This window comes from Tenrec ecaudatus, chromosome 1 (genome assembly GCF_050624435.1).
Source record: "Tenrec ecaudatus isolate mTenEca1 chromosome 1, mTenEca1.hap1, whole genome shotgun sequence".
NCBI classification, from domain to species: Eukaryota; Metazoa; Chordata; class Mammalia; order Afrosoricida; family Tenrecidae; genus Tenrec; species Tenrec ecaudatus.
Window position 1 is genome coordinate 43,144,727 of NC_134530.1, and position 15,117 is coordinate 43,159,843.

General features: G+C 53.9%; 1 protein-coding gene and 1 non-coding gene across 2 annotated transcripts in view; one reads left to right on the forward strand and one right to left on the reverse strand.

Annotated features, from left to right (window-relative positions):
- TMCO4 (transmembrane and coiled-coil domains 4) overlaps nucleotides 1-12,995 on the reverse strand; it is a 90,822-nt gene extending 77,827 nt beyond the window's left edge. The window contains exons 1-2 of the mRNA XM_075551487.1: nucleotides 12,943-12,995; nucleotides 1,875-2,070 (exon numbers count right to left, since the gene is read on the reverse strand). Coding sequence (XP_075407602.1) covers nucleotides 1,875-2,062 — 188 coding nt within the window. The 5' untranslated portion in view covers nucleotides 2,063-2,070; nucleotides 12,943-12,995. The remainder of the gene's footprint in view (nucleotides 1-1,874; nucleotides 2,071-12,942) is intronic.
- An 884-nt stretch (nucleotides 12,996-13,879) lies between these two features.
- On the forward strand, nucleotides 13,880-14,009 carry LOC142438399 (small nucleolar RNA SNORA16B/SNORA16A family). Its single transcript, XR_012782778.1, has one exon. It is a non-coding gene; the product is annotated as a small nucleolar RNA SNORA16B/SNORA16A family (small nucleolar RNA).
- Nucleotides 14,010-15,117: the final 1,108 nt, after the last annotated feature.

Genomic DNA, 15,117 nt, shown 5'->3' on the forward strand with positions numbered 1-15,117 from the left:
GATGGCATCTCTGTCCTACACGCCCCTCGCTGCCTGGACCTTTGGAGCCATAGCCAGTTCTTCCAGCTGCCTCACCTGCAGCAGTCACCTGTCCCCCTGTCGACTCCACGCTCCCTGAGAAAAGCCTGTCCCATCTGTTCCCCACCTCGGCCACTGTGATGAGGGGACATCAGCCTCCGGACTCACTTACTCTTGTTCTAAACTCTTCTCTCTGGGCTCCTTGAAGGCAGAGCCCTGCCTCCCGTGGCCCCGGGCTGGACCCTGGAACTAAGAGCTCGACACATTTGGGGACGGAAGCTTTCAAACACAGACATCCAACTAGCCATGGCCAGCTCCAACCTTCCAACCTCTCCCCAATTGTCGACAAAGGCCAAGTTCCTCGCTTGGCCTTCACGGACTTCCACGCAACTGCCGTACAGTTTCCACTCCAGCCATGTGTCTGGTTCTGTCCCACATGGTCCCTAGAGCCCAGAACCCCACTCACCCCATCTGCCAAAGCAGCCCTCCCCTTGGCCAGTCCAGGTGCCTTGTCTCCATCTTGGTCTCTACTTTCCCTCCATCTAAGGCAGTCAAAATCCAAGTGACCTTCCAAATGCAGCCTGTATGTCAGTGCTCACACAAAGTTTTCCCAGATGCCCCGAGCTTTAACCATGAAAAGTGCTTGGGCCAGACACTGGACTGAACATGGGGATGCTATACGGTGCCTTCTTCATGACACCCTGATGACGTAGGTTCGATCATCACCCACTCTACAGATGAGGGAACCGAGGCTCAGAGGGACAAGTGCTGTGTTTGAAGTCATACAACCAGTGAGGGGCGGGTCCTCGATTTAAACCTAGGTCTGGCTGACTCCATAGCCCATGCTCTTGGCAACTTGGCTATCCTGTCTCCAAATATAGATGTGAACACACATGCGCAAGCGCAAGGGTGCCCTAGATACTGAGAAAATGGCATACATTAAGCTATAACACTACAACCAAATCTGTCACTCTCTTGCTCCCACACTTGCTCTCACTGCCATCGAGTCAATGCTGACTCACAACGACCCTACAGGTCAAGGTCGAACACCTTCTGGGGCCCGAGCCTTCCAGGCCCTATCTAAATCCACCCTTCACTAAGACAATCCCAGAGGTAGGCAGTCCTCGGACAGTCAGCACCTTGTGGGTGGGAGCCATGCCTTGTTTCTCTGCCGGGCCTCCTCCCATCACACCCAGCCCATCGTGGGTGCTCAGCAAACGCACAATGAATGAGTGAAAGTCCTGGCCTCCTACTACACCAGGTCTTGCTTGAAGGCAGGGGCAGTGTCTGTCTAATTCAAAACAAAACTAGCATGCTCCACAACTAGCGGAAAGGTTGGCGGTTAAATCCCACTCGACAGCAACTCAGAGGCCAGGCCTGGAGATCTGCTCCCTCCAGTTCACACTCTGGAAAAGCGTGGGGGTGGTTCTGTTCTGCACATGTTGGGCCGCCGGGAGTCGAACCCCACTGGACTGCCACTGAAGACAGCTTCTGGGAAAATCCCATTGTCTTTTAATCAATCTTTGCACAAACTTTGTTGTTCATATATAAATACAGAGCTCGCTCTCTCAACTAGCTATATCTCTGCAGCTCTTCCATGTAATTCCGTTAGTGCCTGCACCCAGTAGGTGCTCAAACCATGCTTGGTGGAGGTGTAAATAAGCGGCTAACATGAGTCTGCCTGATGGTGACTTCCTGAAAGGGAAGGGCAGGGACTCACCTCTCTTTGTGTTGTTCCCTGCCCTCTATGGAGAGGCTTGGCAAGCTGCCAGGCTGTATGATTTGACCCTGGGCCACCCCAAACCCCCGAACCCGCCCTGCTGTCCCCAGACACACACTGAGACAAAAGCATTCACCTGTGCTCTGGCTCTGGAAACAGCTGGGACAGGGAGATGCCACAGAGCGCCGCATAGGCGAAGCGGTTGGCCTCGGTCAACTCCCGGCCTGTGGGCAGCCGCGGGTCCCCCTCGTTGGCCGGCTTGGGCTCGGCTGCCTGAGGCTGCTGCTGAGGCAACCTCCGGCTCGGCCTTTCCAACTCGGCCATGGCCAGCCCTGCAGGGAAAAACACAACAACACACGCTAAGAAATCCAAGTTTACCAACCCCCAAAAAGGAAAGCTAAGAACTTCTGTTCATCGGAAGAAGTCCCAGGTGGTGCAATGGTTGGTGCTTGACCAATAACCCAAAGGTTGCCAGTTGAAAGCTACCCCATGGCCCCCCAGGAACAAGAGCCTGGCAACCTCCTTGCTGACAGTCACTGAGCCCCGAGGGACACAGCTCTCGGCAGAGACCGGGAGGAGGCCAGGAGTCTGGACCACTTGGGCAGCAACAAGCTGCAAAACTCCAGCCAGACTACGGCAGTGGTGACACGTTAGGCTGCAGACCTCAGGCGGGCAGTTTGGAACCACCAGCTGCTCATCGGGGAGATGGAGGGATCTTTCTGCTCCACAGAGAGTTACAGTCTCAGAGCCCCGCAGGAAGGGACAGTTCTACCTTGTCCTGGAGGGGTGCTAAGAGTTGGAATCAGCTCGATGGCAGTGACTTTGTTTTATCAACAAAGGATTTGTTTTGCTACTATAGAAACTGCCCCCTCAGCATTAAGGAGCCCGGCGGCTGGAACTCCCAGCAGCTCCCTGGGAAACAGATGAGGCGGTCGGATTCTGGAAAGAGCGCAGCGCAGGACACTTGTTCTCTATGGTCAGTGTGAGTCAGCACCAACGTGACGACAGTGGGTCTGTCTGTGTTTTTAGAGTACAGTAGATGCCGTGTGCTATCCATCGAGCCCTTGATGAAAGAGCAGAAAGAAAGACGGGAGAGAAGGGAGGAGACCTGGGGAAGAAGCAGGGGAGGGAAGAGAGGAGAGAGTAGGACAGGAAAAGCTAACCACACTGGGAATCCAGGGCTCGCAAGGCCTGTGGAAGTGGGGACCCATGAACCTGGCAGTGGCCAGGCCATGAGAGCAGGCTGCCAGCCTTGACCACAGGGCATTAAGGGCAGGAATGTGGCTCAGCCGCCAGACAAACCAGGGTGTGAAACCAAGCACCCCCCCCCCATAGAGATGGTGCCTGGGGCAACTCAACCCCTCCCCTCGGCTCTCAGGTGTCCTCAGCTACAAGCTGGGACCGGAACAGTATCTATCTGGAAGAGCTGGGCTGGAGCAAGTGACACTGTCCAAATATTTGCCCCAGGGGGTCTCCCCCAGCACTGCCCCAGGGGGTCTCCAAGGCCTTGTTGGAAGCAGAGCAGCGGGTGGGTTTGCCCCCCCCCCCCACCACACTTTCTGTTACTCTCTGGATGCTTTATCACTGAGCCAGCAGGGCTTCTTTGGCACTCAGTGCAATACAGATGATTGATAAGTATAATGAGTAAAATTATCAATAGACAAATAAATTACTCAGCAGTAACATATGCCATCATAACAATGAAACATAAATATGGCACATGACAATATAACAATGCTGTGCATGCCTGGCATATAACTGGGCAGTGAAACATAAGAGCCAGCACTAGTGAGCCCTCTCTGGTTGCCAGGCTCACCAATGCAAGCTCTACTACAAGGACCAGAGGCCCTGCGTGTTGTTCCAAGTCCCCACCCACTCCCCAGAGGCAGCTCGGAAGAAAGGCCTGGTGATCCACTTCTCAAAGATCAACCACTGAAACCCTGCGGAGCACAGTTCCACTCTGACACCCACAGGGTCACCATGAGTTGGAATCGATTTGACTGGTTTGTCCTCACGTCCGGTTTGTAAATGAGGAGATGGAGGTTCAGGGGAGTAACTGACTTGGGTCACACAGCCCACGAACGACAGACTGATAGAGCCCAAAGCTAAAGACTGGTTATTTTGCTGAGAGAGTTCTAATCTAATAACCACACTTGGCACTGCTTTTGGTCCTCAGCTTTGCTCCTGTCCAGCTCAGCACTAAAAATGTGTATTCTCCAAACACAATTTCTATAGAAGAGTTATTTAAAATTCTGCCCACAACTAAAAATTAAGTAGCTCGGGAGAGCTGAAACCTGAGGTAATTTAATAAGAGCACACCAACATTTGCCCCGCATGTGACAGTTCACAAGGCACACTTTCCGATCCCTTTAACTCTCACAGCGACGTTGTGGTTTAAGCAGGGCGGGAACCAACAGGTCTCGTCACGGGAGGCAACATGCTAATAGACCAAGAGAAGTTTCCAAAGCAATACAGCGAGTGAGGATGAGATCTGAGCCGGATTTCAGGCTCTAAACCCCATGCTCTTTCCTCTCCACCACCCCAGGGACCCTCTCCTCTGGCCCTTGTTTTAGATGAGGGTTCTCAACCTTCCTCATGCCGCAACCCTTTCATACAGTTCCTCATGTTGTGGTAACCCCCCAATCATACAATTATTTTCATTGCTACTTCAAAACTGTAATTTTGCTACTGCTGTGAAATCAGGTGGCCCCTGTGAAAGGGTCGTTCAACTCCCAAAGGGGTCGCAACCCACAGGTTGAGAACAGCTGTTTTAGCCGGAGAAGCTGAGGCTTAGGAAGGTGAAGGTCTAGCCAAGGGTGGGCTCTGCCATGCTGCCTGCAGGCTCAGCAGTTTCCACTTCATTTCATCAACTTCACAAGCATGTAGAGGTGGTGGTTAATTGCGCCTATTACCCAGAGGGGTGCAAGAGGGTGTTTTAATGGGCTGGCATTTGGGGAACCCCACACGAGTTCTTACTTCCAGAACAAACAGCCTTCCCATCAAAGAAGCATGAGCGGGCTTGCCTCTCACCACAGTCGGGGTGGGGTTGGAGGATGTGCTCTGTGCACAAGGAGCTCTGCTCAGCTCAGGACAAATGCATTGATTCCTTCAGCAAACTATGCCGTTTATCCTGCCAGCCCCCCGCTGCCCATTCTCTATACGGTACTCTGCATGGCCTTTTTGTCCTATGAATCAAACACGCCTACTCAGAAGCCTCTGAAGGCTTCCCATGTAACTGAGCTAGAAGTCAATCTCCTCATGGCCTACCAAGTCCTGTGTGATCTGGCCCCTGCCTACCTCCTCACCCCCTCGCAGGGCCCACCCCACGCCCTGCCTGGCTGGACATGACCCTCAGCCGCGCTGGCTGTCCTCCCACTCAGGCTGGCTCCCACCTCTTGTTCCCCCTGCCTGGAACACTGTCCCCTGGGTCTTCGGTCACCAGACACCTCCGCTGATAGGCCTTCCCCTCGGTGAAGGCGTTTAGACTCCATTGTGAAGGCAAAGGCCACAGGCAGTGGGTGAGAGCGGGCACAGAGAGGGCTTCTGTGGTCTATCTGTACAAGTAGGCGTCAGTCTGCATTTCAAAGGCCCTTTCTGAAAGCCGGAGAGCATTGGAAGGCAACACTCCTCTCTACCCCAAGTTGACCAGTTAATTAATGGAACGAGTATGCTCTGACACCTGCTCACAGCAGAGCTCTGCTGGGGAAGTGGGTTACGTGTCAGGCGGCTGACCGCACAAGGTGAGCGGTTCGAGCCCACTGACCGCTCTGTGGGAGGAGGAGGCAAGGGCTGTCTGCTCCTTTCAATTTCCAGTCTCGGGGACCCTCAGGAGCAGGTCTACTCGGCCTGACGGTGATGCGGCGAGGGAGCGGGGACTCGATGGCAACGGGTTTGTCATGTTCCAGAGACTGTGTGACATGCCGGCCAGACAAGGTGACCGAGACAGGCAGATGGCTCCCCATCATGGAAGGTGTATTCAGGCGACGGGGAGAGAGAACCAATAGGCAAACTCCTCAGTGAGCCCATTTTAAATTATTCTGGGGGCTCTGAAGAAAACTAAACCTTAAATCACACCCAAATTTCAAAGAACACCTGTGGGCCTTCGCTCTTTCTCGCTCTCGCTCTCTCTGGGTCTCGAGGCAGGTCCGTCAACTTCGTGAGGATTCTTCAGAGAAATATGCAAGCTGCCCTGGGGGAGCAAACCAGGGGGGTCCATGGGCTGTGCATCTGGAGGAGGCCTAACGAGAGCGGGGTCCTGTCAGCCAGAAGCTTCCTTCCAGGGAGACTTCCTCCGCCTGGCCTTTGCTCTCACTGGTTCTTCTACCCAGAGTGCCTTTCTCAGCAGGAAGTGATGCAGCCACCACTTCCTGGGCGCTCACGGTGTGCCAGGGCTGCCCTGGGCCTTACATGGCTCATCGCATAATGTCTCTGTCCGAACCTTTGTGCCCTGACCATGCAGCTCCTCGGGCGGGCCTGCCCCTCCTCCCCATCTGTATCCAGTGGGTGCTCAGGCCGTGCCCGGTCCCACTCGTGGGTCGGCTTGTCCGGCTGTGGGGGCTTGTGGAGGAGGAGGGGTGCAGCCACAGTGACAATGCCTAGCGCCTGGGCATCCTGTCTCACACACCTCCCACCCCTGGCCCAGTCCTGCAGGTTGCTGAAGGGAGCTCAGAATGGGACCTTTTTCTCTGGGCCTATTGCCTCTGGGCTGTCATGTTACTACCCAAGACCCTCTGGGGGACTGTGGTGGACTGTTGCCATGGGGACCCCTCTAAGAGGTACATTGAACTCTGACTTCCCATTTAACTTCCAGCTCGAGGCCCGAAAGGAATAGATTTCCCTCTCCTATATGGTGGTAGGAAACTGGGCCTGCTCGGGGTTCTCCCTCCTAAGGACAGCTCAAAATGATCTCGTGTGTGTGTGTGTGTGTGTGTGTGTGTGTGTGTGTGTGTGTGTGTTTCACTACGACCTTCAGAGTTTCTGCCGGCACTAAGCAAAGAGCACAGTGGGCAAGCCCTGTCCTCATTGCTGCGTGTGCAGTAAGGATCAGCAATGGATCCAATTCCCCAAGTGGGAAAGTGGAGCCAGTTTGACTTCATTCTTGTTCATGAGGCACACTCTCTCACTGGGCCTGGCCACCCAGAGCTGGTCAGAGCTCACATGGTAGAAGGTCACCTTCGTTCAGACTGTTGACTAGGCAGACACCAGCCCCTGCTGGCTCACACTGCCCCTGGGGGTTCCTTAATTCACTGACTCACAGAGAGCAGATCATACTGACAGCTACGATTTTATTACAGCACAATAGGATACAAAGGGAGAGACACACAGGCGAAGGCCTGGGATGGGCCACAGGGCAGAGCGTCCTAAAGAATAATGTGCTTGCTGGCCTCTCCCCTACATGGTCATCACCCAAGAAGGTCCAGCTGAGCTGCTGCGGCGCCCCCCCCAGGAGGTCCTTCTTGGTCAGGCTGCCCCTAGGCATTAGCACTGCTGGCAAGGATGGAGAACAAAGACCAGTCACCTTCTGTGAGGGGACTAAGCACCCTACACTGGCTTAGAGAAGGTGTGTGGCTCTCTGTGGGATAAAGGATTTCTCCGTTCACATTTCTTTTCTTTCCCTCTGGCCTTGAACAATTAGTCCTCCACTTTCCCATGACACCATAGCAGGCTCTCTCTGAATGCTTACTTTACAGAACAGTGAAATCATCTAGCTTACACAAAGTCAACTATGACCAGTTAAGCAAGGAAAGAGGAAGAGAAAGGGAACTCTCCCCTCACCCCACCCCTCCGCTCACTCTCTCCAGACAGGGGGCCTCCTTGTTCCCACCGGGAACCCCCCACCCAAGGCTTTCACACTGGCTGTTCCCTGGGGCTGGAACACCCTCCCTTCTCCCAGATAAAACCACACAGCAACTCTCTCGCCACCCTGCGGTGGGGGTGGGGGGTATCCCCATTCCCAGTCCCTGCACCCAGCTCCTCTGCTTTGTTGCTGGCATGTGTCACTGAAGGCCCCCTCATTTACTGGCTCCTGTTTATCACTTAGGGGTCTATCTCCCTCTGCCCTTATGTAAACAACTGTCTGTTAAGTGCCATCGAGTCAATTTTAACTTCACCGCCAACCCAGGTGACAGCTGAATTGACCCACGGGGGCGTCTGTGCTATAAGGTTGTTATGAGTGAGAACGTGCTCGATGGCAGGATGTTTGGTTTGGGTTTTATTCTTGATGGAAGGCGACTGCCAGGTCTTTTCTCCTCCGGAGTCACTGAGTAATAGGAAACTGACAACCTTCTGGTCAACAGCAGCGTGTCTAACCGTTGATCTACCAGGACTCCTAACAAAACAAAACCCCACTGCTGTCATGTTGATCACGACTCCCAGTGACCCTACTGGACCAAGAAGAACTGCCCCTTGGGGGTTTCAAGGTTGTTGGTCTTTAAGAAAGCACAGGGCCACATCTTTGTCTGAAGGACAGGCTGGCGGTGTGGTTAGCAGCTGAGTGCTTGATCACTGAGCGTCTAAGGCTCCTTGGTAACCATGGGAGACACTTACAAGCATGTGTTCAACAAGTGGTGTTTCCAGTTGGGACAATTCAAGCTAATTCAAAAGGCAATTGGTTTGGGAAGGAAGGGGGACGAAATTGAAAAGTCGGCCGTGGCTCATTTGATCCACCGGTTTGGAGCGGCCCCGGGAAGTCACCGGAGAGCCACCTGCAGGCAGTCCTCACTCCCCCCACCCCTTCGAATTATAACAGTCAATTCTGGGCACATGGCATCTCTACGCTGCCCCTCACGCGTCATCTCATATCCTCTCACAGCCCTACAAGGTCCCATTTTACAGATGGAGACCCAGAGACCCTGAGAAAGAACCGCCAAGCTCACTGGACCAGCCAAGTGGGAGTTACACCGGGAACTGGGTCTTAACCCAAAGCCAGTCACCCAAACTATTGCGGCACCTACCTTCTCTTTGGCCTGCTCCATACCCTGAGGTTTGAAACACAATCGGAAAACCGTCCAATTCGATGTACCTCCGTAGCTCCCATGTGTGCACTAGCTAACATCTCACCTGTAGCAGCTCCACGCACCTCTGCCCTGGGTCTAACCTGCTTCTCCAACGTTATTTTCTTCCATTCGCCTTCTTCCATCCAGCCTACAGCTTCCAGGGCAAGTGGGGGTCTCCCACTTAAGTCCTTGGCTCCCACTCTCCCCCACCCTCATGTCCACATGGTGTCAAAAGCAGTTTAAGAGTCAGTGAAGATTTCCTATGGGTTTAGCCTCATTGTCTCAGTTCAGCTTCACAACAATCTTATGAGGACCTTTCCGCCCTTATTTTATAGGTGAGAAAACGGAGGCTCAGAGGGCCAAAGAGGACTCTGCTGGTGAGTGGCAGGACCAGGATGTATCTGCAACTCCAAAGCGTAAGCTCTTCTCTGTTACTAGTCCATGGAGGAGCTGCCATGAAGCCTTCCTGGATTTACCCAGCTGGAGTGGGGCCTGTCACCTCTGAAACCCACCACCTTCCACTGGGCTGTTCCCGTCTCCCATCAGCACAGCCCCCTTGTGTCTGCAGCCAGCCCTGAGACAGCAGGCCCCCCATGGACCTAGCCCCCAGTTAACACAGCCTTTTCCTTCCTCACACTATCACCACCTGACGATGTAGCGCAGGTTTGCCTGTGTAAGGGCTACAGGAAGCTCATGAAGGCACGGGCTTTTGTGGGGAGCTTGCTGATGTGTCCTAGAACTGCACGGGCAAGTGGGCACTAAACCCCTGTATGGTGAAGGAAGAAGGGAAGGAGGGACGGAGAGAGGGAAGGAAGAATATCTACCTACTGCCAGGACTGAGAAATGACTTCATCATCATTTTCTGGGTGGAGGACAAAGGAGTTTGCTATGAAGCGAGGTTCCCATTTCTGTTCCCTGTAGGTAGAAGTCGTTACTGAGCACCTAAGTGTCCAACTCAGCCCCAGCCTTACAAGTCGTGGGGCTCGTTGGGGTGGTGTGCAGGTACAGGCAGAGGTCATTTGTCCTGTATAATCAATCCTACACTGGGCTTCGCCACTGCCATACCAATGACCTCACAAAGTCGGGGACATCTGGCGTGTAAGGCGCAGTTGTTGGGCACAGACCTGAAGGACACGCAGGGGTTGACCAGGGGAGAGGGAGGTGAGGGAGGAAGGCCCTGTGAGGGAGGGAGCAGTCTGTCTAGAACAGAGGGCTATTTAGAATGGCCTGCGATGCGGCTGGAGGTGTGGGCATGGGCAGGGGCAGGGCCAAGAGGAGCCCAGACTCTGCCAGGCCTGCTCTGTGTTCGAGGCATTTGCTCTTATTTAAGAAACGGTGGAGCCGCACCAAGGTTTCAAACAGAGGGTGGGGCAATTAGACACTCCGGTTGCCACAAGCAGAGTAGCTAACTGAAAAGCTGACAGCCCCCTCTTCACACAGCAGAAAACAAGCCCCCCCCACAGCCCCGTTTTACAATGTACAGCCCGTCCCCCGCCCCCCGCAGCCCCGTTTTACAATATACAGCGGTGTCTACAAAACACAAAGGCCGCTCAAGGACACCATGAGAAACCACTTCGCTGGCCCGAGTGGCCAGCCCAGGCTCCACTTCGCTGGCCCGAGTGGCCAGCCCAGCCCTTGTAGGTCCAGGTGGTTCCAGGGAAGGGAGGGAGGATTTCCAGTATTACCCTTGCTGGGAGCCATATCTCGAGCTAGGCAACCTAATCATTAGCTGAGCCCTTCCCAACCACTCCTTGGGCCCCAGGCCTAAAAAGTCAAAAGCCTCCCCAAGTGTGGGGCACAGCACCTGGCCCTTGGCAACTTATGCTTCTAGAAGCCTCATGACAACCTTAATCAAACCAAAGTCACTGCCATTGAGCCAATTCCAACTCAGAGTGACCCTACGGAAGAGGATAGAAGGTCCTCTGTGGGTTTCTGAGTCTGTAACTCTTTGTGGGAGTAGAAAGCCATGTCTTCCTCGCACAGATAGGCTGGTGGGTTCAAGCAGCTGATCTTGCAGTGAGCAGCCCACCAAGTAATGACAACCTTAGGAGACAGACCGACAGACGGGAGGAAACTGAAGCACAGAGAGGTCACGAAGCTTACGCCAGGCCACAAGAAGCTAGGCTCTAAGCCTGATGCTGCACACCACACTGAAAGGGTTGCCAGAATCGAAGTGTTCACTGTGATGTGAATGTCAGTTTTGCTGGGTGCCTCAGGCTGCTCACTGGGCACTCAACTCCCCACCCCAACTTCTGCCTCTTAGATTTCTTTACAAGGCACGGTAACAGGTTGTCAATAGGCTCACACAAAGCAAACTCACAGCCAACAAGTCAATCCTGACTCACAGTGACCTTACGGGGTAAAGCAGAACTGCCCCAGGGGGTTTCTGAGCCTGTAAAATCATCATAGGAGAAGAAAGCTTCATCTTTCTCCAGAGGAGCGGCCGACGGGTTCAAACTACTGGCCTTGCAGTTAGCAGTCTGATGTGTAACCCACCCCACCACCAGGTTCCCACAGGCTCACTAGTCCCTGTAAATAAGCCTAAATAAACATACCTTCCTCACGTCTAATCTGGAAAGGTCCTGCTACAGGCCATACTTTGGATCACGCTTCTCTCATTTACAGATCATATTGACACAGTGATCAATGCTATGTGGTATTATGATTTGCACTGTTTACAAGCAGCGGGATAGGGAGACCCACCCAAGATCACACAACTAGGAAGTGGCAGTGCCAGGTGTCAGGCTCTGAGGTGAGTTTAAGGCTTCCGTTGGACCATTCTCAGGCGCCCTGGTGGTGTCATGGTTACAAGTCGGCTGCTAGCTGCAAGGTCAGCAGTTTGAAACCACCAGTGTTCTGAGAGAGGAAGAAGGCTCTTTACTCTCGTAAAAGTTACAGCGTTGGAAACTCAGTGCAGGCAGGGCTGCCCTGTCCTATAGGGTTGCTATCAGTCGGCATCAACTCGGTGGGTGGCAGGGAGTTTGGACCATTCTCATCCTCTCTCCCCTCCACCTGACCCCTAAGTCCCCAGGGAAGGTGGCGGGAAAGTTCTGGCTGATGGAAGCATCTTCCTGGGTCTACGATGTCTGAGCTCTGGTGCTCTTGTCTCTCTCTGCCTCTTTACAACTTCACAGTGTGGAAGATCCTAGTGGTCTCTGCCCTGTCTCCTCCCTCCCTCCCCAGGGCACGGTGGTTTTATCTTGTCTTCTGGAGTACCTTCCCTGAGGGCAGGGCTTGCCGACTATTGTATCCTCGGGGCCTACACAGTGCATGGTTTGGCACACAGTAGGTGCTCATGAAGCATATGATAAACGAATTAGTGGATGCCCCCAGACTTAGGAGGTTTCTTATTTTCTGCAGTGAAATAAACACTGAGTGAGGAAAGAGAGAATGCAAGACTAACTAGTCTCTAGCTGAGACCTGGGTTCTAGCCCTGACGGCTTCTAACTCCCTTGGCGACCCAGGGAAGGGTCACTGGGGCCTCCCCTCTGGGCGAAGCACTGGGCCTGGCTCTGAAAACGGGCAAAGTGGCAAAAGGAGTGGTTTGGCCTTAAGCAAATCATTTCCCCCTCAGCGCTTCCGTTTACCTAGCTGTAAAATTCCACTCAAACCTAGGTAATAGGACCTTTTGTCTCCACAGCAACGGTGGACAAGAGTAGGAGACCTGTCCCGTGTACAAGGAGGGTCTGGTCTTTCTCGAGAAGATTCCCAGGCTCTTTTGGAATACTCAGGTTGAGGGTGGACTGTGGGATGCAGCAGTCTTAGTAAGGGTAAGGAAAGAGCTGGGGAGGGGTGCCTGCGGAGGGACCCCTGGGAACATGACCTTGAGCCAACTTCTAACCCTCCCAGGTCCAGCAGCGTTCTCCCTGGGCGACCTCCACGGACTAGGGGCCCTGGGCTGGGGACCTGGAAACATCTGGGTGCTCCACCCGGCCTGGTTCCCCATAGCCACATTACAGGGGATCTCAGGGCACTTCCGGCTCTGAAAACTGCAACCAACCAGGCGGCAGCCTTGACGCCGGGGCAGGTCGGCGCTGGGGGCGCGCACGGTCATTTCCGAGTGGGGCCGGTGCCCACGAGGCCCGGGGGCGGAGTAGGTGGCTAGGGGCCCGAGGGCCGGGCCTGGCTCCGGACCTCCCCGCTCGGGCCCGGCCCTGCCCGCGGCCCGGCGGCTCCCCCGCCACGATCCCGGGACCCCGACCCCCTTACCTTGCAGTGGCGGCGTTGGTGGCGGCAGTCTGGGCTCCGCCCGCTCGGCTCCTCCCCGCCCGCCCTCCGCGCCGCGCCTCTCCCAGGCCCTCCCCGCCGCCGGCCTGCGCAGCCCGCCCCGAGCGCGCGGTCCCGGTCCCGGCCCGGGCCGGACTCTGCGTCCGAGCGCGCCTGGAGACGCGGCCCGCCCCGCCGCCACCGCGGGCGCCTAGCTCATGTGGGGGTGCGTTTGTCCCCAAGGAAGCAGCAAGGCGACGGGCTGGAGAGAAGGGGACCCTCAAAGTTCGACCCCACCGAGAATTCGGGTCTGAGATGGGGGCGCCGGAGAGCCCGCGCCTGGCTGAAATCTTCAACACGGACATGCAATCTACTATTGAAGACCCAATTCTGCTGCGCAGACAAAAGCACTTAGTTTAAGTGTTAAGACGTACGTACTCCACCTGGTTCTTGCTTTTGTTTCTCAGGGGTTCGGTACCGGGGTCAGTCAGGACTTTCGCACGTGAGTTTCCGGAGTCTGGAACGCTCGGTCCCTAGACCCACCTTCCTCCTGTGTCTTTCTGATGCTCATTCTGACCTCCTCTCCCAGTGGCTTCCTCTGGGAGCCTCCCCTTACCCATCACATTCACTCCCTGAACAGATAATGAGCACCTACTATGTGCCAGGTACCCGTCTAGGTGGTGGGGGAATCACCTACAGACCCATCTTGTTTAATTTTGAATGGTCAAATGCATGATTCAAAATGACACCCTCTCCTAATTTAATCTACATGGTTAAGTTCCAAAGACCAAGTAGTTAAGTGAAAAATGGCATTGTGTGAAGCTGGAGGGTGATCACATCATTACACAACTGTCCAGCCAATTGGCACAGAACCTGCACGATCACAGCCAGCTCTCCTCTCAGCTGGCGGTGTGTCACTGATGCACAAAATCGACAGTAGGGTGGCCCTTATGGAAGCTGCAGTTGCGTCACATAGCTGATGTCAAAAAAGACCCCAGAGTGAGCTTTTCCTTGATGGTCACTGTTGAGTTTGCTGTAACCGATCCACAACATTTCAGGAAAAGACATTTCCTACCGTGTCAGCCATCTCTTGCACAGTCGGAGTGAGTCCTTTATTAAAATCGGCGTGGTTTCCGAAGCCAGCAGCGACGCGGATGGAGACTTGCATGTACAGTAAGCACAATGAAGGCTGTGGAAAGTACCTTGCCAAGACCAGGCCAGTGGTAACCTGCACCACTGGCCTGAAGCTTAATCGGAACGGAGATGAAGCGCACAGTAGTGAGGGGCGCCTTGAGTCGAAGGCTAAAGTGTTTGATGCAGGTGTCCTTGAAATATGCCTGGGCTCCAAACTGAGTTACTGAGGAGCAGGAACGACCGTGTTCTCCTTGCAGCTGCGCTGGAGACCCCGGGATACCTGAATTGTGACAGGGAGTGGAACCATGTGCCCTGGATGTCCTTGCCTGTCCTGGCTGGTAAAGAAATTTGAAGATGCAGCTGTGTTTAAAAAGAAAAAAAATCTGTGGCGAGTAAGACATCCTTGAATGTGATGAGGCACAAAAGATCTAGAGTTTTGAGGATTAAAGCACTATGGGAAGAACTTCAAGCAGGCTGTTTTATATGCAGCAGAGATGTTTTAAAATGTCCCTGGCTTAGGTGATAAAAGACTGGGTGGGTGTGGGGTGAATCAGCAGTAGATTACTTTTATCTGAGATGCAAAATGTTGGATTCATTTGTTATGAAAAATTAATTGATTCACTTACTAAGTTAGTGTCAGCTCCCCCCCATCCTATAGAAAGCCTATAGAATGGGGATCTCAGCTGCCCTGCTGTCTGCTCAGTGCTCACCCTTACAATTGTGCCTGACCGTTGGGTACCACTCCCAAACCGCCTCCCCCCGAAAAAAAACAAAAAAATCACCTCACTGTCATCAGGTTGATGGCCAACTCATAGTGACCCTGTAGGACAGGGTAGAATTGCCCATGTCAGTTTCCAGGACTAAGTCCCTCAGAACAGCTGGTGATTTGGATCTGCTGACCTTGTGGATCACAGCCCAACTCGTAACCCTGTGCTACCAGAGCAACCTACTGTAAGTGACTCCCCAGAATCACTTACAGTAATTGTGAATGAATGAATGAATGAATGAATGAAGCTTATTCCCCTGTCTTCCCTGTGAGTCTTC